This window comes from Pezoporus occidentalis, unplaced genomic scaffold, assembly GCF_034315485.1.
Source record: "Pezoporus occidentalis ecotype Australia unplaced genomic scaffold, CSIRO_AGI_Poc_V1 ctg113, whole genome shotgun sequence".
Classification (NCBI taxonomy): domain Eukaryota; kingdom Metazoa; phylum Chordata; class Aves; order Psittaciformes; family Psittacidae; genus Pezoporus; species Pezoporus occidentalis.
Window position 1 is genome coordinate 2,835,622 of NW_026912918.1, and position 25,519 is coordinate 2,861,140.

Genomic DNA, 25,519 nt, shown 5'->3' on the forward strand with positions numbered 1-25,519 from the left:
TTTGTGATCTGTTGAGTCCTAAAGTCTTCCAAACTGAATCAGATACTTTACTGAAAGAAGCTACTTTTCAAGTCTTTAATTTTTACGCTCTGCAAACTGATGCCAAGGCTGGCTGTTGGGTACACCAGTAGCAGCAGCATCAGAAACACATATGCTGAGCAGAGCAGGAGCCTGTAAATACAGGTCTGGAAAGGGAGGAGTAAGACAGATACATCCTTAGTTTTGTATCATTTGTGTGCCTGACTTGGTCTATCTGGGGCCCTGAACATCGACTGCAAATGCAAAAGTGCTGATCTGTTTTAAAGTTTAATATCAGGAACTCACCATAAATAATACACCAGCACAAATGCATCTGTGAGAGGTATTTAAAGCCATGAAGGATGTAAGATTCTGTTTTTCTGTACATGCTGTCTCCTACTTAGAAAAAAATGGTAAATTTACAGTGATAACTGCACCAAGATTCTGTCCAGGAAAATTAAATTTATGAACTGGCTACATAAAACTTCAGTTTCTCTCTAACAGGAAATTACTCTAAGATTCACAGCAAAATCCTCTGCTGGTTTGGGAGCTTGAGTTTAAAATAAATAAATCCATTAACATCTGTAATTGCTTATAGGAAAGGCTGACCCATGAAAGTGTGTAACCAGCATTCCTCAGCCTTGCATGTCTGCAGCCAAGCCATTTGAGAAAACAATCTCGCATGTGTTTTTCCTGCTTTTTGAGTCTTTCTGTGCCCAGAGTTTTACTGGAGAAACTGAACCACAGCTGCTGCCATTCCAAGTGAAACACTCTGGTTTAGGCTTGAAAGAAACAGGTTTTGGGAGCAATATAAAACCTCTGTTAAAATAGCCAGAACCAGACTGAACTTAGGAGTAGGAAGAAGAGGACAATCAAAATGTCTAAGAATAGAGATCTAGTTTTAATGTCGCCTGGGGGTTGATGGCATTTCCATCTGGACATTGTACCCAGTGCTGTTCCAAGTAACCCCTAGCTAGTCCTGCTGTTCTTACTGTAGCTGAAAAGGTTAAGAAACTAGTTTAAAAATACCATTTGTTTAGTCTGTTTACCTTGTGCATATGACAGCAGTTTGTGAAATATGGTCAGTGCCATGGTTTGAGTACTTGGAGGACAAGTTCAGTATTAGTTGGCAGGAGAGCTAATCCTGAAGGTGAGCAGGCATGGAGATAAGAGGAGAGAAAGGATCAACATGTTTGGTAGAATTGTTCTCAGACTTGTCCCAGAAACCCTTTTGGAATGCCAGAAACTGCCTTTATTTGCTTCTCAAAATGAGGTCGGGCTCTCCTCTTTAAAGCTGTGGTGCCGCAAAGCAGAATTTTACATTCTAGAATAGCTGCTTGATGTGAAGGACTTTTTTTTTTCTCCCTGCTCCATTTGCTGGTCTTGTGTTATATAAATGTAAGTATGAATGCATATAAAAAAGGGACAGTCTCAAATCCTGAGCTGCAGGACAAAAGCCTACCCAGTATCAGATACCTGTTTTGAAAGCTTTCTCTTCTTTCCTCATGTAGCTTGTGCATGTCTGTAGTACAATTATAGGGATGGTGTTTTGGGTCAGTACGTGCTTTTTCTAATCATACTATTTTATGCAAATCCTTTCCTCCTTCAAAGTTCTACACCAGCCTGTCCCACACTGCATCTGCATATACCATCCTACATAACCACCTTTTTTATTTCTTTATTTAAGGGCTTTTTAAGTGTCTTTCTAAAGCACTGTAGCACATCATGAAGCTTCTGCACATGCTGTGCACAAACTGGGGTGCTTAACTTGTGAAAGCAGGTGGGGTCCATGGCAAATGTGCTCTACTAAATGGCTGTGAATTAACTGTGGAAGAATGAGCTGTCGGAACAGCACAGAAGTGCCCACTCTGTTGACCTCATTGAAGTCTGGAGAATGGACATTTCTGATACGGTGGAGGGGAATTGGTGAAGATAGCAGGTCACAGATGATGAACTGATTCTGGTATCTCCTCCTGCCTTCCAGTCCTCACAGTGTCGTTAGGCCACAGTGTTTCTGGACCCTGCAGGCCAATGGATGAACAGGACAATGATTTTAAAGAGCTGTGGGCAAATATTTTGGGTAGAGGGAAGAAAAAAACTGGGGATACTGAGGCAGCAAAAAGGGCTCAGAACAGGACAAAGAGCACTGCAGCAAGAAGCAAATCAAGAAGAGGCAAAGCTGCTGCTAAGAGCCAAAACAATCATTGCTTACCAGCTGTGAAGGAGACATACTTTCCTCAAGATTTGGGACCAAAGGAAGAAACATTGGTGCACAAAGAAGACGGTGATGCTGTGGCCTGTAATGGTGGTGAGGCTGTACAAGGGGGTGGAAAGAGAAACCCTCTCTCTGCCAGCCAGCCAAGTCCAGTAACCAATGAGTGTAGCCAGAGGACTCTCTCAGGTGAGTGAACCAAAACTGTTCAGATGGAAAATAGGCTGGGAGGGAAAAGACTGTAGTTCAGGGGAGGTCTTCAGGAGCACACCTGGAGGGGACATACAGCAGCACTGATCAAGGCAGGCTTGGTCCTTGTGTTTCCGTCTACATAAGTCCTCTGGACTTGCTCCAATAGGTTTACATTCTTATGTTGGCAGCCCCAGAGCTGAACACAGTACTCCAGGTGGGGTGTCGTGAGAGTGAAGCAGTGGAAGAGAATCGCCTCCCTTGACTTGCTGGTCACACTGCTTGTGATGCAGCCCAGCATATTAGATTTCTGGACCTTCCTCTAAAAGGGGTGTAGCAATATCTAAACTCCACTGTAGCACACAAGCCTGATACTCTTACTGTGGTTATTAAGTATAAACTCATGTGGCAGCAAAACAAATTGTTCACTTCTTCCTTTAAGAATGGTTGTTGCAAAACAGCCTGGCTTAGGCTGCTGTTGAGGAAAGCTTCCTAGCAGCTCTCTGGGCAGCTTGGCTTTGTATTGAAAATTGACTGGTAAAGCTCTCATGCTTTCCTTCCCTATAGTAAATACTCTGCGTGGCTGTTCCCAGACTACGTTATCCTTCTGTCCTGCTACACAGCCAGGGACCTGCTCTTCACCCACCTCAAAGGTACCACCACTTGCAGGGTCGAAGATGCGGGTAGCAGAGCTGGTAGTGGAGAGAATGCAGCAGTTCAAGAGAGTGGCACCTGAGCAGCTAAAACACAGCACAGGCGATGGCTTGCTAAAGTTTGTAGCCAATGGAGGTTTCCCTGATGAAAGCAAGGAGCAGAACCCACCAGAGGATGGTATGTTTCTCCTGTTACCTCTGGTACATGCAGGAAGAGTGCTGTGGGCTGGTGAGCATGGTTGCATGAGAAGCAGTCCGGATTCCTGGGCTCTGTTCCCAGCCAGCCTAATGGCTCAGTGTGCAGCACTGAATAAATCACTCCAGAGTGCTGAGAAATCTTGCTTTCTCTATTGTTAAAGGGCTGTACAGACTTTTCTCCCAGCTCTTCTCTGAGGCTGAATTAACCTCATTTTAGATTCCAGAGGGGTAATTGTCTTCTTGGAAACAGGTTGAAATTCCAGCAGGATCAGTGAACTTTGTCATCGTTCCCTTAGGACAGCATTAGGCAGCTGCTGGGTAAATATGACTCTTAGGTAGCCCCCATCTTTGGTAGATCTCCAAGCAGTCTGTAAGGTAATACGTTCTATGCAGATGAACTGAATTCACAGCCATTTTCTCTTGTGTCATTCTTTATAACTCAAGGTCCTGTTGATTCTGGACAGACAATCTACAGTGTTTTAATATGTAACGTATAAGATGCCATGTTGTCCCCAGAAACTTTAGCCAAAACTTGCCCTTCACTTGGCTGTGACATGTGATGTTCTGTGAACGAGTTGCCACCTCCTGGCCTTTGGCTAGTACAGTCTTGTAGCATTTAAAGAGGGCATTTTGTACATGTCCTTGTGAGAGGTCAGGTGTGAAGATGCAAAAGAAAGATTGCAATTAATTTTTATGTGTCTAGTGTAATAAACTAATAATGAACATTAGTTTAATAAACTAATAAATAAGTACAACAGCTCCTTGTCTTTCATACAGGATTCTCATTTTTCTGTTTGAGATAATCTCTCCTTTCTTTGCCAGATATCCACCATCTTCCCTCCATGGAACATGACGGTGCTCTGGCTTTGGATCTTCAGCAGGAAACCAAAGGGGAAGCCCTGGCAAGCCTGGAAGATGCAGGCTTGTTTTTTTGTCAGATCTGCCAGAAGGATCTCTCAGCCATGAACACAAAGCGACGAGAGCAGCATGTTAACAGGTGAAAGACTGGCATGATGTGTCCTTTCCACATGCTTTCCCCCTTAGCCTCACAGACTGCTCACTCAGTTTAGCCATTAAAGAACATGGTAGCAGGGGAATCTGCAGAGTGGCATTGGCCTTTATGGCTTGAATTAATAAGTTGTTCTGATCTCAAAGCAGAGGCTGATTGTCTTGCCCTCGAGGGCTTCTGCTTGTGTGTTGTCAGGCCAGTGCTGCTTTCATTGGTAGTGTGGCAGAGGAGCTGCAATTGTGAATCAGAATTAATGAGGACCCACTGCTGCAGATTTGGAGATCTACTGATTTCAGCCAACAAAGTAACGTTTGCTTTATTTTGCCAATTTCATAAGGACAGCTAGTCTGTCACTGTGTTTGCTGGGGGAAGGGTGTTGCTATTTAGAAAAATAAGTAAATTGACATTAGTGCCCTAATTTAACAGTTTCCTTAGTGGTAAATATCAAGAACTGTTAATATATTATGTACAGATAGCTCTTTGTAAATTAAAAGTCTGTGTTCCTCTGTTGACAGAGTATCAGAAATGGCACATTTGAATGATTGTAATTTCTTAATTTGAGCTCCTCCAGAAGCAAGAGGGATTTAATTTGTCCAATACTACATCACATTATGAATTGACTCACATTCATTAGGATTGTCTGCACCTGCAGCTTTAGAGGTGTTACTACTGTTTGCGTCTTCAGATATTTACTGCTGCTTGAGAGGACAGAGGTTGTAAAATAGTGACAGTGTGTCAGAAGTGCTTTTTGGAAATTAAGTCTGCTTTCTGAACTGTTAAGCAGGTATGAGATTATAAAGTTATATTAGCAATGGATTTTCTGATAGCAGTCTTAATCACAAGAAGTAAAGCTGTAAGTGGATAGATGCATTGGTGAATCAATAGTCACCAGTCCTGGTACATCAGATGAACGGTCTCTTAACACAGCCCTGTGTGTGTAGGTGATGTGTGTTATTACCTAACTGGGGAGTGATTTTTATAATAGGTGCTGCAGATCCAGGAGTTCACACCCTACATGTCTTTGGAGACATAGATTTGGACTACCATAAAATTCTTAGAAGTCCATCATCCTGCACTCCTGAGTCTTAATTTCAACTGCTCCCTTTTGTGTGACATAAAACACTGTCAAGTGAGATATCCAACTTGAAAACATTTGTGCTTTTGACACTGCATGTGATCATGCCTACAGAAGTAGTGAGAAGGACAAGAAGTCCTGTTTTGGGTGAGAAAGACTGATTTCTCTGATAGGCGATTCTTTTTTTAACAGTGGTTTCTCAGTTAGCTGGAATGTTAACATGAATGCAGAGAGAGGGATTAGGTGATGGACACATGATGAAGTTGAGGGTTATTATCTGCACTTGCTTTGAGCACCATGTTTCTAATATGGCTCTGAGGCAATCTATATAACTGTTACATGTTATATTCATCGCAGTGGTGGGCATGTAATTCTTGTTTCTTCAAAGGATATTTCTGACTGTTACAAATATTGGAGATGATTGTGCTTCCTTTAATATGGTTTAAATCTTAGTGTGGACAGTTTTAAAGTCTTCAGAGGTAAGTTTTACCATCATCTCACAGGTGTCTGGATGAGATGGAAGAAGCACAGATGTCATCCTCCAGCAAACCACTGGTCCCTGAATGTCCCATCTGTGGGAAGCAGTTCCAAACCCCACAGAGCCGAGTCAGTCATCTGAAACGCTGTGCTGTCGAGATGGACGTGCCCCCTAAGATGCTGCTTCAGGCAGTGCAGTTGCAGGTTTCCACCCTTGGTGAGGCACCTCTTCAGTGTCCCAGGTAAGCTAGTAAAATAAAAGATGCTGGTTACTTTCTTTGGCCTGAGAAACACTGAACATGTGCTCCTCAGGATGCATCTGTCATGCCAATGCTTCAACTATTCAGCTTGTGGCTATATTGGATGTATGTGCTTTACAGCCCAAGCCAAAGAGAAACAGACGTGATGTTTTGAGATGTGCTCAGTACAGAGCTGCATCTGCTCTCTTGGATTTGATCAGAATCAAACGGTGCCAGGCAAGTGGTGCCTGGCTGAATTTGTGGAAGGGCTCCAAAGTCCCTTTTTGCTGAGGAAGGGCCATTTCCAGTGGAAGCAGAAGAGTGGGAAAGCGTTTTCTGGTGATCTTGGTTTTACCCTGCTTCAACTTGTTTTTTACCCTTTGGTACCAAAAAACATTCAAGGTAAAAGATAGAGGATGCTTGTTTCAGTGCTGTGAGCTTGTGCTTATCTGTTCAGAATAAGACTTTCTCTAAATTGCTTTTAAGTTCCATGGATGAGAAGAAATCCTTTGTGCACTCTAGGGAAGAAGATACTGAATAGTTTTTCATTATCCTTGATATGGGAGTCTCTCTGATCAAGTAGAGCAGCTGGTCTGGAGTGCTCAGTATTTCTCGTCTTGGATCCAGCCACATTAACTTGGGTTTCCTGCTCCATTCCTGTATTTCAGCAATCAACCAAGCAGATCAAAGCGAAAAGGCTCCTCCAAAGAGGCCTCGAAGAAAAAGCATAAGAGGGCCAAAATGGAGACTAAGGATGAAGATTTTCTGGTCGCTATGGCAATGTCACGCTCTCTGTTGGAGCAAGAAAAGCAGGAACAAGCAAAATCAGTGACAAACGTGAAACCAGTGGCTGCTTTGCCAATCAAATGGAAGCCAGGATCAGGTATGTGTTAAAGTGAGTTAGCATTAAAGGCTGTGTTAGTGGAGGAGGAACATAACCCAGCCTGCTCTTCCTATATCTATGGGGCATAGGAGGGATGACAGCCCTGTTTCTGTTTTGTTTAAGCTGTCAGAGCTTCAACAATATGCAGTATCCACACACAGTCAAGAAAGGCTGCAAGATGTCCATGGGTTTTAGTGAAATCCCTTAGGAATATAATGCTTTTTTTTCAGTTTGATTGGTTTGAATCTATGAAATATTCTTAAGATAAGCACCTGATTTTTGTAAACCATGGAAGTGAAAAGAAATAACATTAAAAGATTGTTGTTATTTCTCCTGCAGTAGATTTTTTCCTATTCATCCTGCCATAACCTGGATTAATGCAGCTATTTCAGCCTTATCTCTTGTTTTCTTTCCATAATGGGCATATGTGTACACTACATGTATTGGCATGTGCTTTGCTGCTTCAATGTGCAGAAAGATGTAAAAGGGAAGACAATTGCTAAGGGAGAGTGCCAAGTGCTACATATGAAGGGGAGACTTCACTTTTCATGACCCTGCTCAGGTCTCTTCCTGCCAATAAGTACTCCCAGCTGGATTTCGGGATGGGCATTAGCAAGGCAAAGGTAGTAATACACAGGATTTCTGAGAAAAGGCTGCTCACTGTTTGTGTGAGCTGTGGTTTGACATCATCAGTACGAAAGAACAGAGTCATTCATGGATTTGTTGGTGGGTTTCTCTCCCTTTATTGCAGAGTGCTGGCATACAGGCACCGTGCTGTGAGGCTGGGAGGTAGACTGAATCAGTATCAGTTGTTTCCATAATGACCAGATTTTGTAGAGATCTGACACTTCCCAGCAGTGTGAACAGTGGCAGCAGAGCAGTGTGAACAGGAGTCATTCTTTTCTGGAGTTATTTCTTCTACAAGGATGATGTGAGGCTTCAGATTACCTGCAGTAATCCAAAGAGTTGCATGCAGCTTCTAGCTGTCTTTTGGTCATCACTGACTACAGTGCTTAAAGGAGCTGCATGCTGAGCTCCTCTGTCTTCTGTGTTCAGCTGTTTATTTATTTGGGTTCCTCTTCCTTTTCTTTTTAAAGAGAAAAAACAGCGTAAAAGAGGCCCAACTGCACCTCCACCATTACTACTTCAGGACCCGGAGAAGGTCCACAAAAGGATCCAAGAGCGAGTAGCAATGCTGCTTGCAGAAGAGGTCGAATTTCCTCCCACACCTCAGCTTCCCACTAGTAGGATTTTGGAGAACGAATCTGGGAAAGCAACCTGGCTTTTGCCATTGTCTAAAGCCAAGGAGTCCTTTTTATGGAATATCAGTGCTCTGACAGGACATTATAACCCTGAATCATTCTACACTGCTGCATTAACCCCTCCAATTGTACCTTGGAAGCCTGTGCAGGTGGGATACTCTTTTGTCTTTGTTGTGATATTTGTGTGCCCCTAGTTCACTTGCCCTCTAACCCTTCCGTTTCCTCATTTGATATTTAAACATAGAATCATAGAATAGTTCGGGTTGGAAAGGACCTTAAGATCATCTAGTTCCAACCCCCCTGCCATGGGCAGGGACACCTCACACTAAACCATATCACCCAAGGCTCTGTCCAACCTGGCCTTGAACACCACCAGGAATGGAGCATTCACAACTTCCCTGGGCAACCCATTCCAGTGCCTCACCACCCTTACAGTAAAGAATTTCTTCCTTATATCCAATCTAAACTTCCCCTGTTTAAGTTTGAACCCATTACCCCTTGTTCCTATCACTACAGTCCCTAATGAATAGTCCATCCCCAGCATCCCTATAGCTCCCCTTCAGATACTGGAAGGCTGCTATGAGGTCTCCATGCAGCCTTCTGCTCTCCAGGCTAAACAGCTCCAACTTTCTCAGCCTGTCTTCATACAGGAGGTGCTCCAGTCCCCTGATCATCCTCGTGGCCCTCCTCTGGACTTGTTCCAACAGTTCCATGTCCTTTTTATGTTGAGGACACCAGAACTGCACACAATACTCCAGGTGAGGTCTCACAAGAGCAGAGTAGAGGGGCAGGATCACCTCCTTCACCCTGCTGGTCATGCTCCTTTTGACACAGCCCAGGATACGGTTGGCTTTCTAGGCTGCAAGCGCACACTGAAGCCGGCTCATGTTCATTTTCTCATTGACCAACACCCCCAAGTCCTCCGCAGGGCTGCTCTGAATCTCTTCTCTGCCCAGCCTGTAGCTGTGCCTGGGATTGCTCTGACCCAGGTGTAGGACCTGGCAAAGTTAAACTTCATAAGGTTGGCATCAGCCCACCTTATAAGTGACGTGTGATCCGTTGCCTCTACATACTCAGTGCTTGTGCCCTGTTGTCCCCTGGTCTTACGCAGTTAGGGTTTTATGATCCTGAACTTTGGTTTCTCCCTTTTGGAGAGGAGACTGAAGCTGAGGTTACCACGTTATTCTCTGAGTTTTCAGAAAATAGAACTGATGGTAATGGAGAGTACTGAGTAAAGGGACCTCATCCTGCTCATTTTGCCACTAGTTTGTCAATGTTTACAGCAGCTTGATCCTTGTTGTCCTTCTTGGCACTTTTCTCAGATAAGTTCTAGTATGAGCTTTATTGGTGTGCAGCACTCAGCAAGAATCTGGATGAAAAGTTTAAAATGAAGATGTATTGGTGTTGTACAGAGAAGAAGGTGGGAGCTCCTAGGGTTTCAAATGGAACATTTGCACTTCATGTTTCTTTGTGCATCCCACTGCTCTTGGTGCATATGAGCTTTGATCCAGTTCTCAGTTCAACTGTTCTGGTCGTTCTCACCTAGATCACCCTCCTCTTTCAGTGCTCTGTATTTTTATTAGAAGTACCTACAAAAATAGACAAAGCTCTTTTAGTCTCTCATCTTATCACGTACTTGCTTTCCAAGAAGGATATCTCTTCTCTTTCTTCCCTCATTCTTTCCTTGAAGAATTATTTGGTGCTTCTGTTCAAAAACAACTGTGCATATATAGGGGCTTTATTTAATACTTCTGCTCTAGTCAAAGCCTCTTGTTCAAGCCAAAAACTGCCAGAGAAGTTTAAAAATAGAAAGAAAGCAAGCCTTTAGGATCATGGCAAGACTGTGTTTTCTCTTGATTCTTTCCACTCACAGAAATGGCTAAACCATTTTTACCTAGAAATAAACAAACAAAACTATTTTTATTGGGAAACAGAGACCAAACCTGGAAAATATCAGCTCCAGGGTAAAGGTTTGATTTAGTTACATATAACTGCAAAACCATTTCAGAACTCAGAACAGAAGCACCTGGAGAGCTTCAGCTGTGACTGTTGCCAGCACTCCAGCTATAATGAAATATTTAGGTGTTGGAGTGGAAGCATTTCCACCATCCTTTCTAGCCCTGCTTGGTAACTGCCTGCACAGTCATGCTCCTGGAGAAAACCACCTTTTCTGCATATTCTGTTGTAGTTTCCTTTCTTCTTTTCAGAGCTGTCTTATCTCTGGAGAGTCCTTCATAAAACTGCAGAGGGTTTGTGCCTCAGAAGCCCCTGTACCTGGGGAATGCTCTGTAATCCTTTACTAGATGTTTCAAAAGCATGAAGGAGAGTTTGTACTCTAAGCTCTGCAAATGCAGATACATAAAATGAGACCTAATCTAATGGCATCTTTTTTCCTTCCTCTTTTGATCAGAATCATAAGCTTGATATCCTTCTGCCATCAGTGGGATCTGATCAGCCAAAAGTATCCCAGCAAATTCAGCCTGAACTCAGTTCTCATGAGCCCACTTGCACAGAGGCTGGAGGCCAAACTTCTTATGAATTCAAGTCAGGCTCTGAAGGAGATGGGCAGTTTTTATCTCTCAGCCAGAAGGATGCGCAAATCCTGGAGGACCTCGTTGACTTGGCCACGGAAGGACTTACCCTTACTCAGTGGAACCTTGATGCTGGGCACGTACAGGAAGCAGAGCAACCAGGTAAGTTCTGGCAGCTTTGCCACCCTTGTCCCTGGTCCTTCAGCTACACAGAGCCAGACTTAACACCATACTAAGTGAGGAAAGCCATGGCAGCACCCAAAGGATGTTGATGTTGATCCAAGAGATGATATTGTGGAGGGGACATTTTTCTGCAGTAAGCTTTAGACACAAGCTGACATTTCTGAAATTATTCCTAAGTCCCAGCATTTGAAAGAACTCCTGGAGAGCAGATACCAAATTTTATTTTAAAATTCCCTGAAAGATATCAAAATATTTTCCACCGTGATGGAGCTTGGACATGTTCAACAGCTGGGACAAAATCCTCATCCTTGCTTTTTGGACACCGTTATGTGCACTATCTTGTCAGGTCCTGAGGCAATTGTAGGAGAGATTGTGTGCAAGAGGGATGGTTTTTTGTTGGTACATCAGTTACACAAACCTGAAGTTTATCTGTACCTCTACAGGGTTGAAAAAATACAACACCTAGAATTTCTCTATGGGCAGCTCTCTGATGTCCCCAGTCGTAGTTGCATGTGGCACACAACTGTGCCTTTCAAAGTCAGTGTTATCCCTTAAAATGGCCTGGGTGTTCAGCAGAATCATGGAATCACAGAATGGTTTGAGTTGGAAGGGACCTTAAAGCTCATCCAGTTCCAACCTCCTATAATGGACAGGGACACCTTCCATTAGACCATGTTGCTCCAAGCCTCATCCAACCTGGCCTTGACCACTTCCATGGATGAGGCAGCCAAAGCTTCTCTGGGTAACCTGTGGCAGTGCCTCAGCACCCCTCACAGGGAAGAACTTCTTCCTTACATCTAATCTAAATCTCCCCTCTGTCTGTTTTAAAGCCATTCCCCTCTGTCCTGTTGCTACAGGCCCTTGTAAAACCTCTCCAGATTTCTTGTTGGCCTCTTTAGGCACTGGAAGCAGCTCTAAGGTCTCCCTGAATGCACCAGAGCCCATTTCAGAAGACATGAATTCTTTCTGTTGCTCTGCACTCTGTTCTGTGCATTCTGTAGAATACCACAGAGCTCAGGCTGTGCAAAACTGATATCAGTGTCTGCCTTTGAGCACTAGAGCCCACAGCGTTTTTCTAGGTTGAAATGTGGATCCAAGATACATTCTGCCTATCTGCTGGGATGAAACTGTGGCATGTTCCATCCTGCTCTGTGTTGTAGTTTTTTCCCAGTGGAGGAAAACTGAGATGTGAAAGCTGGAAAACATGTTGTACTCTCCGGTTCCTCCACCTGGATTATGGCACACACAGATCTACAGTAGGGTGGTGCAGCTCATGGCTGAATGGTACTCAGGTACTCGCAGCCTGTCATAGCCCTGAGCCAAACCCTCCAGCAAAGGCAAAAGGGAAAGGATGAGCCTTCAACTCAGTCAGTTAGGTTACAACAGCTCTCTAGGGAGCTGTCATGGCAGGGATCCTGTTAGGAGTCCTTACATCACTCTTTCACAGAGAAGTTGTATACGATTTGTGATGTGTATTTTCTTCTTTGAGGAAAAGAAATGACTTCCAGTGATACTCCACATAGTGGTTTCTTGCCCTCATCCAAAGAGAAGAGCCTTCTGATGAGCAGCTGTAAAAAAGTAAGGATAACTCTTTTTTCCCCTGCTATTTTGTAATTGTTTATCACTGTAAAAAAGGAGCTCTTGCATTTGTGCAATTCAGAGAAGTATGGAGTATTTCCCACTTGTTTCCGTAGAAACAAAGAGGTGCTTAAGGTTCACAGATACCCAGGAATCATCATGGGCACAGGTGGGATCAGCACACGTGGGTGTTATTTCATTGATGCCCACAAGCAGGCATGTGGATTTTTCAGTACTTGTCCTACCTGATGAGAGAGGTGATTCAGAATGGCCAAACTATGCATAGTTTATATAAAGAGAACCAGATTAAAGTGTTATGTTACTGCACTATTTGGGTGTAGAAACTAGGGATACAGCTGCACAATGTTAAGCAGGACTTTGCTTTAATGCCCAGGCTGTCCAAGAGCATTGGTTGCAGCCTGGGAGAGGCAGAGCTTCCCAATGCTTCCTCCAGGCTCACACACCTACTTTGTGTGGTTCTGAATGGAGCTCTTCCTCCTCCATCACCTTCCTCTCCATGCACTGCTTTGCAATGGGAGAAAGAATTCTTGCAAGGACTGACTTGCACTACATTTTGCCATCTGGCCTAAAAGCCTCATAGATCATGTGGAATGCTGTGAGGTCCATGGAAAATGAGCATTTTTTTGCTGCTAATACGAGTTTTTAAAAGGTTTGGCATAGAAAATACTCAATTGTGGGAACACATATCAGAGGAACTAGCTTGAAAATCAGTGTGTTCTCTGTGGTGACTAAATGAAGAATACAGGCTACTAAGCCACAGATGATGTTTTTATCGAGCTAGTAGCATTCTGTGGATCACACCTTGCCCCAGATGCACCAGTGGGTATGTAATCCCCAATGGATGTCTAATCAGTTTTCAATTGAAGTGCATATAAAACCAAATTAATTTATTTTCTTACCAAGGTCATCCATTTCATCTGGTGCAAATTACCTTTGGTTTGATAACAAATGATCTTGCCATGAGAGCTGGAGCTTTTGGTGCTGGGTATATTTGGATGCCCTGAGAACATGATTTCATATTGTGCTTACAGAATTAAGATACTTTTTGAAGGAGACAGTTCTCTGAGGTGGGAATCAGTATTAAACCTGAGCATCCCAGAGACTCTAGGTATTCCTTGGGGGTATTTAAAAAAAAAGTATGGGCAGGAAAAAAAAAAAAAGTCTTGTTTTGTAATTTTCTGAGTCTGTTAAGCCAGAGGCCTTTAGCAGAAATACAGGAACTGATAACTGTTGCTGAAACTCAGTTGCTACCAGTAAAACCAGTATGATCATTTTGTTTTCAGATTTAGTTTGAGTCCATTACAGTTTTCCTGAGCAAGTGAAGCACTGCTGAAGAGTTGAATTGCCAGTGGGAGAGATTTGTGCTTTATATGAGCACAGAGTATAACCAAGTAGAGCAAACGGAGCATTGCATTGGTAGCCTATCCTCCCACCCATGCTTAAGACCCTTGTCACATCTGTGTAGTCCAGTCTGATGGGCCACCTCAGCAGGAGAGAGTGTTCTTTTGTGTTCACTGTCTTCAGAGAATGGTGCAGCCAGGAGGGTTGTGGCCTTATTTAATTTCCCCGTTCTTGATTCATAATTTTAGCATCGTCAGGAAAGCTGTTCTGGGCTTGCTGCCTGGAACATAGCATCAGGAGTCTGTGTTTGCTGGCTTCCTGAGGTACTGTCTTGCAGGTATCCTACCTGCCAAGAATAAGAAACCAAGAAACACCAGATTAGTTTCCAGACTGAGCTTCCTGTCTTCCCCTTGGAGAGCAGTCCACACCACTGCCACGGCATGCAGTTTTCTCTAGCCCACCTATGAAGAAGTGTTCTGGTGCGTGCTGCTGTTTTGGTGCTAATTAGTGTTGGCTGCCTGCAAGCACATGCTGGAGTGAGTAGAAAGGCTGGGTTTCCACAGTCCACTGCTAATGTAGAAACCTGCTAATAAAATAAAGAGCTGTGTTGTTCCAGGTGGAACAGCATCTCATGCAGATGTTCACTGGAATAAAATTTACAGTTCCTCAACTCTGCAGTGGGCTTCAAAAGCACAGGGACAATCAGTGTGTTAGTTATAAACTGGTTTCTACTTACAGTCCGACAGCCTCTCAGCTGTGAGCTGAGGGTGTTTCACACTTGTCTGAAGCACTGACCACCTCCAGAGCCACACTTGCCTAGAGGAATCCGAGTCTTCAGGAGATTGCCTGGGGTGGGTTCATACTGGGGGCAGCTCCAGAGCAGAAACAGAGCATTTATCATTGCTTTCTTTGGCAGCATATTCCAGGCCTGAGCTTTCTAGTCACAGGTAGCACAATCAACCAGCCCTCCCCAAAATTCCAGGAAGTGGTTCTGGAATTATAATAGAAATTACATGTCTTATTTTTTTGTAATTGAGTGGAATTTTCAGAAGGGGTTTCAGGACCATGCACATAAATTCCTTTGAACTAGACACCTACATTGGTTTTGTTCTATGTGGGCCCCTTGTTGCAGAGCTGCTCTTCTCAGCTGTTGTTGACAGACAGTGAATGAGAGAAGAAAGGCTCATTAGCCCATGCCTGAGTCATCCCCTTTCTCTTTATTCTAATTATAGCAACTTGAGTTCAAGTCCATCAAAGTGGAAATTGCAGTTTCCTAAACATGTGGTGGAAGGCTGGTCAAGAGGCCAGCTCTAGGCAGTGGCTAGACCACATCAGGGTATGGTGTGGTAAAGATCTGAGGGTGATAATGTGCTGTAATACAAGGCAGAACAAGTACAGTAAATACAGCATGACTGCCCTTTCTCCATAATTGCCAGACTGGAAAAAGTGGAGGAAAACAAAGCCAGAAATGTCTGTTAGTCTTTGCTTGTTTGTTCTGTGGAAGACCTGAAGTTGATAATACTGATGATCATCTCCAGGAGGTGAAGGCAATGTATCCAGACTGGGACCCACAGTACAGCAGTGCTGATAAACTGGGTTATTCCCTTATTTTTCAGGGAAATGTTGACAGCTGTAACATAACTTCTGTCTGTTTTTCTTCTGTGTTCTAGTCCTCCCTCAGGTTGCTGGCTGAAGATTTTGGTGCAATGATCAACAACCCCCACTTAAGTGATGTCCAGTTCCAGGTGGACTGTGGGGAAGTCCTTTATGCCCACATGTTTGTGTTGTACGCGCGATGTCCACAGGTCATCCAAGTTGTAAGTACTGCTGATGTACTTTCCTCCTCTGCTTCAGGAAAGCCGAGACTGCCCACACCTACAATCAGTTAATAAGACAGAATCAGCACAGAGCACTGCTGGGCCTAACAGCAAGGGCCTTGGGACATGCAGTGGTTTTTCAGCTTAGGAAACCAGGGTCTTGAGCAAGTGGTGGAAAATGTGGTACTTTATCTGAGGACGCTACGGGGAGGCAAGGATGGAGGAAGCTTCCTAAGTGATTTTTGCCCTATCTCTTTTCCTGTGGGACACCAGGAGAACTAGAGTTTTGGCAGTGCATCAACGGTAGGTAAATTCAAAACGGATCAGAGGAAGCTTGCTTGTAAAGAGTTAGATAACACTGGAAATTGTGCTCTGAGAAGTAATTTGATTCCAAAACTAACTGGAGAACTTTTAAGACCATCTTTTGTATGTGTAACTAAAAGGACTAGTTAAACTTCATGGAAGCCAACAGCTGTAGAGTAAGGAAGGAAATGTCCTGTTCTGTATGAAGCTCTGCATAACTGGTCATCTTAGCTTTCCTCTGAGGCATAAGATCGTGGTCTCAGGGTAAGACTTTGGCAAATGAAAGGAGTGAAGCTGATAGGAACAAGAACGTTGGTGTTGCTGTTCCTTTACTAGCAAATGGACTTTGCTTTCCTCTTACCCCAGGTTCACAGCCAAGGGTTCTTAGTGGAGGAGGACGGGAACGCACAGACACGCCGTGTACTGCTGAGTGACGTGACAGCAGAGGCAGTGTCTGCATTCCTTCGGTACCTTTATGCTGCTGATGCTGACATCCCTGCTGGGGTGCTGCCCCAGGTGCACGCTCTGGCTGCCAGGTTTGTGCCATGAGCATGTTTTGGATTCCCTTGTGCTTTCAGCCACACAGACACCAATTTTACAGCTTTCAGTACAGTTTTAGTAGTTTACAAATTCCATAATCTACAAATTCCGTAATCCTCTGCTTACATCTTAAATGAAACTCACACAAGAACAACCTACCCACATCTTTTCCACAAGTCTCTCTTTAGGGTGTACCTGTGTAAGATATTCTATGTTCAGTATATGCTTAGCAGACTTTTTCCCAGGAGTTTTGTCTCAAGGTGTTTATTGACAGCCAATGATGAGCGTATCTTCTTATATGGGATTCCCAAAGCATTGCACTACCAATGAACTTAACCTGAACAACACTTGCAGAGCATATTGGATGCTTAGAACTCCAATGTTGAGTGTCAGCCATGCTCTCAGTCACAATCTTAGGCATGTCCTAAGTAAAGAGCTTGAAATGGGAGCAGTTGTCGAGATACAGGGAGGGAAATGGTTTGGTCTTGCCAAAATGTATGTGCAGAGCTGCACTGTTACTCCTAAAAGGCACAAAGCTTGCATGTGACAGACATTATCCAGCCCCAGCCATTCCCTGGGGCTCTCACCAGTGCAAATGGCAGAAAGGGTTTGGTTTAGTGTAGTCATGTACCTGTTTAGTCTCATAAAAACATAAAAAAGGAACATAAAAAAGGAAGAGTGAGCCTGATGCTTTCTTGTGAGTGACACTTGGAATTTCATGAGTATACTGGCTCTTGTATATCTTGGGAAAACAGCATCCTCAGACAATTTCTTTACAAGGCTCACAGGAGTGATCAGGCAGCCAAATGGTGAAGAAGAAGGAAAATACTAACATTACTATTATATCCTTGTAGGTTTGGTGTGATGGAACTGATGGCAAAGTGTGAAAGCAACACTGGAGAGAGTCAGGTGTCTTCTGGAGTGGATTCAGAAGATGATCTTATCTCTGTGACGGATGGCAAAGATTGTGAGGACAGAGTTGAGAACTTCCAAGACCTCTTGAAGTCGATGTGGGTGGGTGAAGATGAGGAGGAAGCAACTATGCTGAACCCTGAATGCCAGAAGGAAGATGGGGTGGGTGAACAGGAGCTGGAGGAAATTTATGAGTTTGCTGCAACTCAGAGGAAAATGGTTCAAGGTGAAACAGAGGGGAGTGAGGGAACAGACTGCAGCATCTGCAGTGATACTGAGGCAGCCCAGGGTACAAATCAGCAAACTAAGGAGGAAGAGGTAAAGAGATCTAAATCTGCTTTAATAAGCAACAGCTTCAAAGACTTGAGCGATGACAGTGATGTGGAAAAATCTAAATGTGACTCGTCTGCACAGGAAGAGAAAATGCAGGATATAAATAGGTGCAAGAGGATGAATGATCTACAGACCACTTTTGTGCCTCACCACAGTGAACCTCAAAAATGGGACATAGCATCCCATGGTGCCACAACTAATGAAGGAGAGACTGTTAAGCAATGTGAAGGTGTGAAGGATAACAAGTCATCTCAGGTCTCACATGACGAGGCAGATCACTGTGAAAAACAGTTACCAAGTTTCCACAATGATACTAATAGAAATGAAAGTTATGAACGCTTGCTTTCTCAGGGAACTCAGGGAAGTTACTGTAAGCCTTCTCCATTGAAAGAAGTTATCAAAGAATCAGGGAAGGCTCCTAGTGAAAAACATGTTGATGATTCATTTCTGTACAGCAAGTCACAAAAAGATCTCTCTCCACACAGGAACAGTTTTTGTTGGAGTCCTCTTCCCAAACCTTATGTGCCCCTTTTTCCCGCTGTTGGCTCTTCACCTGCATCTCCAAAATCGGAGAGAAGGTTTGCCAGCGAGCATATGTCAACAGCAAAGCAAAACAAAGAGGAAAAATCATTCCCATCTGGTGAAATAAGCTTTCAGAAAGCCAGCGAGCTGGATACTGCATCAAGAAACAAGAACATCATTTCTCCAGCAAAGCTTCCCCACATTGATTTAAACAAAGATAAATATGTCCCAGTGTTGTCATCATTGATCATCAGAACTCAGGATGCTGCAGCTCAGGGGAACAAGGAGGGTGATGTTATTGTTTTATCTTCTGATGATGAAATGGAATTACAGCAAGACAAGAAGTGGCCAGAGTCAGGCTTTGCTCTAAAGAAAATGGAAATCTCTGAGCAATTAAAATGTTCAAATGTAGAACAAGGTCCTGAGATAGCAAAACCTGAACAGAACTCATCAGTCACTGAAACAGAGCAAAGATCACCCCAGGTCTCACGTGGCATTACAGATATGGTGCATATAAGCAATGATGTAAAGATGTCCATCAGATTGTCTCCCAGCAGACAAGTAGATGCTTGTATGGAGAGCAAACAGAGTCCAAACGTGAGCCCTGAAAAGAGGCTCCGTCATGAAATGTCTTCAGGTACAGACAGCTCCTGGCTAGTACCAGACACACCAGTTCTGAGCAAAAGCAGAAGCTTCTCAACACAGACTCAGGTCTCAGGTATTAATTCTTTAAAAAGTCCAGGATCTAAACCCAGCACAAAGAACTTCGCAGCAGGTAACAGTAACCATGAAATGACTGGAAATTCAATAAAAGTTCATGAAACGACATTGTCAGACATACATTTGCCTATGGAGAACAGAGTCAGTGAAAGGAGCCCTCCCAGCAGCCCAACGGTGGAATCGTTTTCCATTAACTCCCCCCCAGTTTCTCCAGAGGATCCAGTTCTGCTCTCCCCTGGCCACACTGACATAAAAAGCAAATGTGCCAAGATTTCATCTTTATCCAAACCTGTGCCTCAATGCCATGAGCAGTCACTGGAAGATAAAATAAATACCAGTGTGGTTGAGGTAGAGGATAATGAAAAGGAGATAAGTCTGCCTTCTTTGAGCAGCAGCGTCTTGCTTTGTGATGAGCCCCCAGTCCCCACTGATGATTGCTGGCATGTTGAGTATGTGTCACCAGTCAGAGGTAACAGCCAGGATTCCAGCCAGGTCAGCCATGCAAAGACCAGCACCACCAGCAGCCCCAGAGCTGGCTCTTGGCACAAGCAATGGGAGAGCCCAGCCCATGTGCAGGAAATTAAAGGCAGTACCCCCCTTCAAGGAAGTCCTGTTGGCAGAACAACTTTGTTCTGTCTTGAGAAGAGTCCTATTGAGGCATGTTCATCCGTGGGCAATAGACCAAGTTACTTGAACTCCAAAATCTGGGATGACTGGAATGGAGAACATGAAGAAGATGAATTTCCAGAGATGCTTCCTCTGTCTCACAGGTTGTCAGCTGCAGCACGTGCACGTCAGACAGATGCTGTAAAGACTCCTGGTGAGGGTCTCTATTGATACCAGATTTATTGGACTAGGTTAAATTGTTTTAAGTGATCATTTCACCTGTGGTTTGGTTGGTATATTGAAAGGCTCTTTTGGCTTTCTGTTCTGAAGTAATTGTCAGGCCCAGGCACAAAAAAGGTGCAGTATCTTCTGATGTGGGAGAGATCATATCTAAACATGGGATTCCTGGAGCATAGCCACTTGTATTTCATTCACACTGGTTCTGTGATAGCAACGGTACTCCTTGCAGAAGCTATGGGTACCTGGAGTTAAAAACCTTGCCAAAACAGAATGAAAATCCAGCCTTCAGCTTGTATGACAGTGGATATTTGCTCCCAGGAGTAGTGGTTGCTCTGTGCAGTCTTTCTTTTCATGCAGTCATGAAACAATGCTTGTGCTAACGTACATAAAGACATGTGGTAAGCAGCACAGTGGTGCAGGCACAGAGGGTTGCTGGTGTGGGTGCACGTTTCCCTGCAAAGCTCTGCAATGTACTGTTCTCTCCTGCTGCCTTCTCTTTGGGGGTTCTGGGCGCCTGCAACAGACCTTTGCGTGCCCCACACATATCCTTGTGTGGTTCCTTCCATCTGAGACCAGATCTCATGATATCTAATGAAATAATTCACTAAGCCATACAAAGTGATTAGTTTAACATGTATTTAGAATATAATGCGAGACTGTGCTTCACAGTATCAGTAAATTGGCGTCATTAAATCAGCATCTAACACAGGAGCCCAGAAGCTTGACTTGCTCAGTTTCTTCTGCATCAAGTTCCTGTTATGAAATTTCCTTCCTGGGAGAAAAAACACTTTACTTAATTCAGTAAACATGTTTTTTTAACTGCCTTGTGAACATTGCCTGTTCTAACAAAGCCCTGTATGGGCTCCATATTCAGACGTGGCATATATCTTAATTTAATCTGGTTTCTGATTTAAAGTCAATAAAAGCCAAGTATCTCAGTTTAAAAAATAAGACATGTTGACTGCTCTGTCCAATATGAAGCTGAGTAATAATTAAAACACCTTGTAGGAAAGTCATGCTACTTAAACACTTATATGATACTAGAATATCTGCCACTAAAAGGGAAGACACCAGCTATTATAAGTCCTTTCTGTACTGATTCTGATCATGGTAATTTCATTGTGCTACAGAACCTTCCTGTCAGGAGAATGACAAGTCTCCCAGCACTCCAGTGACACCAATGCCAGCTTACTCCATGATGGAGACCCCCCAGCTGAAGAAGGAGTTGAGCAGGTAAGCATTACCTCTATGAGCAGAAACTCATTGGCAAATAGTGTGAAAGAAAGTGGAAGTGAAACCTGGGGAAGCTCCAGGTAGCATTTTTTGAGGTCACAATCATACTTTGTCAGATGGACCACTGGATTTTCCAGCCTGAGCTATGACGGTGGGAGGTGAGCATTATCTTAACTTAACCTTCCAACTTTCAGATTTGGAGTTCGCGCTCTCCCAAAGCGCCAGATGGTGTTGAAGCTGAAAGAGATATTCCAGTATACTCACCAGGACGTGGACTCTGACTTTGAGGATGAAATCCCGTCTTCCCAGTCTCCCCTGCAGAAGTCCCCAGCCAAACACTCCAGGCAGCCAAAGGCAGACCAGGCAGGAGGTGGAAAGCGTGCCAGTGCCTTGAGGACTGTGGGCAAAAGGAAGCAGGTTGCTGTGGCTTCTTCAGTGCTTGCAGTGGAGAGGGCTGATGATGACCTTGTTGGATCCCATGAAACTCTGTGCAGCACCCAAGGAGGTACACAAGGCTGTGCAGCACCCAAGGAGGGGACTAAAATGGCACATCACCCAGAAGGAGATAAAGAACAGAAAAAGTCATCTGCATCTCTAGAGAGATGGTCTGTGGCAGCTGATGGTGAGGAACCAATGTTCTCAGCATCTCAGGAGTCCACAGTTTCTTCATTGGATGGTAGCGACATCTCCTTTGGTTCACAGAGGTAAGGCAGCAAAACAGCAAACAAAACAGTCAGTGGTACAGGACAGATGAGCTAGGAATGTGGCCTACAATGGCCCTGGTGTGTTATTCGAAGGTCAGCACAGTCCTACAAAAGAAATAGGCTTTGAGTTTTTTAGTCTTATTCCTAGTTCTCGGAATTCAAAAGTGCTTGTGGCTGCATGTGGGCAAGGCCCAAATCTGGCATGCCTGATCTCCACAGGTTAGAGTGACAAGGATCCCTCAGTGTTGACTGAAAACCTGCAGCTAGAGCACAGAGGGAGGATGGCACATCACTGCTTGAGAGGCTGCTGCAGTATGGCAGCAGTAGGTGCTATGGATGTGCAGCAAGGAATGCCAGATGGCTCCAGGGCTGGGTGAGCAGGACCAGCACTGTTGTGGCTGGGATGGGTTGGTCTGCAGAGCATGTGCCATGTTCTTCTTCACTTGTCTTGCGGGTGCTGGCACTGGAGAATCTCTGATTCTATAGAGGGTAGCCACAGGGGTTGGTCACCAGGGATTTGGGGAGCTCTGGTCCTGTTCTTGATGGCCTGTTCTTTCCTTGCTCTCTGGTCTATTTGATCTTGCTTTTAGTTCTTTCATGAATGGATTTGAAGCCTGTGCTTTTCAGTCTGAGGAGGACGAAGAGGAATTTACAGCATCTCAGGCAGCATCTCAGGAAGAAGAAAAGATGGAGGCAGTAAGGTGCTATATCCGCTCAAACACAGCCCTGTACAACAAGATTCTGTTCTATGAGCCAATTGAGCTGGCTGATTTGCACAGAGAGCTCAAACAGAACGGCATTAAAATTTCCAAGGCAAAGCTGCTAGACTTTTTAGATGCTCACTGTATCACATTTACCACGGCTGGAGCCCGGAAAGAGATAGAGAAGAAAAAGGATAAAAAAAGACGGAGGAGACGATACTGAATGGAGCCCATTCCTCCATCCTGAAAATCTCCATGGAGCCTTCTCGACGAGCTGGAAACGCTGCTCCCGGCTGGAGCTGGTGGCGGTGCTGTGATCGGCGGGTGCGCTGCTCCTCCTGGTGGCCTGCTTTCCAATGACATGCTGCGGAGTGGGTCTGAACGGAGCTCCCTGTCCAAGCCCTCTATCCCCAGCTGCACAAATTCCCCCAGTCTCAGTCCTGCCTTCAGCACACAGCTTGCCTGGAGCCTCTTTTTTCCTCCGATTTTCCTCCTGTGCCTTTTGTTTTCTCTCCATTTTTCTAATAGGATTTACGTCCCCAACTTTTCTTTATGTTGGTGCTTCTAGGGGCAGGTGCTTCCCACAGTGACACCTACCAGGACGTTTTCCCTGGCATTGGGCTGTGAAACACTTCACCCTTCAAGTTCTAGTACTGAGTAGAATAACCCAGCTGCAATAAATAAGACTCCTTTACCCTGTGTAAAGCACTGAGTGGCTATATCCTTGTGACTTCCATCTTCGTTTCTTCAGCATATGATTTGCCCTCCTGCAGGGAGCCCTGTGGAAATAAAATGCCTTCCTTCTGTCCTTGGTTCAATTCTCAATCTCTGATAAAACTCCTAAATCTGTGTTTCTTAAATGGATGCAAAACAGTGGAGGTGTTTTTCTGGTCTCTGTGATGGCTCCCAAAAGCACCCTCAGACACCAGATGTCATGTGAAAGTCCCTTAAACTCAAACATTCAGTTGTGTGCATACACTTCCCTGTTGGATCCATGTTAAAGATACCTTCTGCTTCATTGCTGAGTGCCATTTACCTTGTCAGCCTAGCTCTGTCCTCCACAGAAATGTTTTTTAAGACAGTATTATAATGGCCACTGGATCGCTTCATAACTTCTCACACCCTGATGTAAACCAACTTCTCTGATAAGTGTCATTTCAAAGTGGACTGATCTTAGGCTGTAAACTGTCTGGGACTCTTGGGGAAGTCTTGGACCCTAAACTGTCATCTTTTATTTATTCTGAAAAGCTGTGCTGCAGATGTTTACGTAACTTCTCGCATCTTGCATCTGAAAGGAGAGCTGTTTTCTTACACAGGCACAGTTCCATGCGTACAGGTATTTCAGAAGATATTCCCCGCCTTAATGCCATGTCTTGAGTGGGTGTGTTCCATCACCATGGTCTCTGCTGTGGCCAAGCCCCATGGAGGGGTTGGTATATCTACAGCGTACAGGAATGCTGTAAAGCAGAGTTGTGACTTCTGCGGCTTCCCCTTCTACCAGATTACACTTGGAGTGCCAGCTTTTAGGTATCAAAGGGGTAAATCCAAGAGCAATCCTTCCTGTGCTTCTCCAAGGGGACTGGAGCTGCTCTGGAAGTGCCTTTCAAATGTGCCTGTATGGTTTTAGTATCATTCCCGCATAAAATTCCTTTCAGAGGCATTGCATATATGCTGCTCGTTGTGTAATGGAAGTTGAAGCACATGGGAGAGGTGATGCAGCCTTGAGCAAAACCACGTTTGATCCACCGTCCGCCTGAACACGGGTTCAAGAGGTACCAGCATTGTTTCTCTGCTCAGCTTCCCTGCCTCTCCAGCTGCCCTGATGCAGTCTTGTAAGCTTAGATGGCTCAGGAATGCTCTCTCCTCATGGATTTAAGCAATCGCTGAGGGTTTAAGTTCATGCCTAGGCTCAGCCTGCCTCCACTCTTGGGACCTGGGAGGCTCCAGAAGCCTGGCAGTGTCCCATTGGGGTCCCCAGCTCTTGGAAGGGTAGGCAGTCCACCTACAAAGCTCCAAAGCTCTGCTTTGTGTCCTCTGGATGCTTTCTCCTTAGCAAGCACTGCCGTGTCTTGTTCATCAAGCTCCTGCCATGAAGGGTGTACATTGCCCCTGAGGTGGGCATTTGCTGTTGGTCTGGCAATGTCAGAATTTAGTAGTCTTGCTAACAAGAGTGAAGTACTTCTTTCCATCCTTCTAATGAGTGAATTATTTCTTGCCATCCTTCTAATTATCATTTAGATTGGAGACAGTCACTCCTGAACATCTGCTAGCTTAGGATATTCCTTGTCTGCCCATCCTGTTCTGCTTGCAATAAATTTTGTACGAAGGTCACATTGGTCTAAATCATTGCCAGCAATCAGAAACGTACAGATACGGCTGGTTTCAGCTAATTTTGTGCTCACTGGGGCATCCCACTGCGCCAAAGGTGAAAAGTGCACCCTGAGGAAGACTGCTTACTGCATCTTGAAGACCCTTGCCCGCGACTATTGGAGGGCAGCGTGCAGGCGCCAAAAGGGAACAGACTTATCATAATGAGTTCCTAAAGTAATTGTAATACCCCACCAAACTCTTGGGAACCTAATGAATATGCATGTTTGTACGTAATACATATCTGCCTACTTAAACCCCCCTCGGTGTGCAAGTTAGGAGGAGCGGTCCCCCTTTCACCCGGCGCCGTAATAAACATACCTGCTTCATAACTCTCTTTGAGTTTTAGAGTCTGATTCCGTCCTTTAGTTTGCACCCCAGATGGGACAACTTCTGTCCGGGTGCAGGACCTCCTGAGTACGGGACTCCTCTGGGCGCCCCCGAGATTTCTTGGGAGGACTCCCCCACTCACTCAGATCACCGCAGGAGCAGACAAGGGCCATCACTAGTGAATCATCAGGTATGTTTGAACCAGGTAAAGGGGATACCTGTGGGTCGTGAGAAGGTGTCCTACGCAAGGTGGAGAGCGCAGGTGCTCGCCCCAAGGGTTGGGTTGGGTTGGGTTGGGTTGGTAGGTCACTGTACTAACGGC

The 25,519-nt window shown here is 44.6% G+C and overlaps 1 protein-coding gene across 1 annotated transcript; it reads left to right on the forward strand.

Annotated features, from left to right (window-relative positions):
• Window positions 1–42: 42 nt before the first annotated feature.
• On the forward strand, window positions 43–23,219 carry SLX4 (SLX4 structure-specific endonuclease subunit). The gene is made up of 14 exons (XM_062635674.1): window positions 43–2,419; window positions 2,987–3,250; window positions 4,093–4,267; window positions 5,858–6,073; window positions 6,739–6,953; window positions 8,051–8,364; window positions 10,626–10,908; window positions 12,419–12,507; window positions 15,540–15,686; window positions 16,356–16,525; window positions 17,384–19,836; window positions 20,993–21,095; window positions 21,290–21,799; window positions 22,390–23,219. The coding sequence occupies exons 1-14, from the start codon at window positions 2,050–2,052 to the stop codon at window positions 22,721–22,723; spliced, it is 5,643 nt and encodes a 1,880-aa protein (XP_062491658.1). The 5' UTR covers window positions 43–2,049; the 3' UTR covers window positions 22,724–23,219.
• Window positions 23,220–25,519: the final 2,300 nt, after the last annotated feature.

Excerpts from the sequence above, each read along its gene's own strand:
- SLX4 (XM_062635674.1), top strand. The coding sequence starts at position 2,050 with ATGGATGAACAGGACAATGATTTTAAAGAGCTGTGGGCAAATATTTTG. Across the intron at positions 8,365-10,625 it reads TACCTTGGAAGCCTGTGCAG|AATCATAAGCTTGATATCCT; the intron begins GTGGGATACTCT and ends TCTTTTGATCAG. Across the intron at positions 21,800-22,389 it reads ATCTCCTTTGGTTCACAGAG|TTCTTTCATGAATGGATTTG; the intron begins GTAAGGCAGCAA and ends TCTTGCTTTTAG.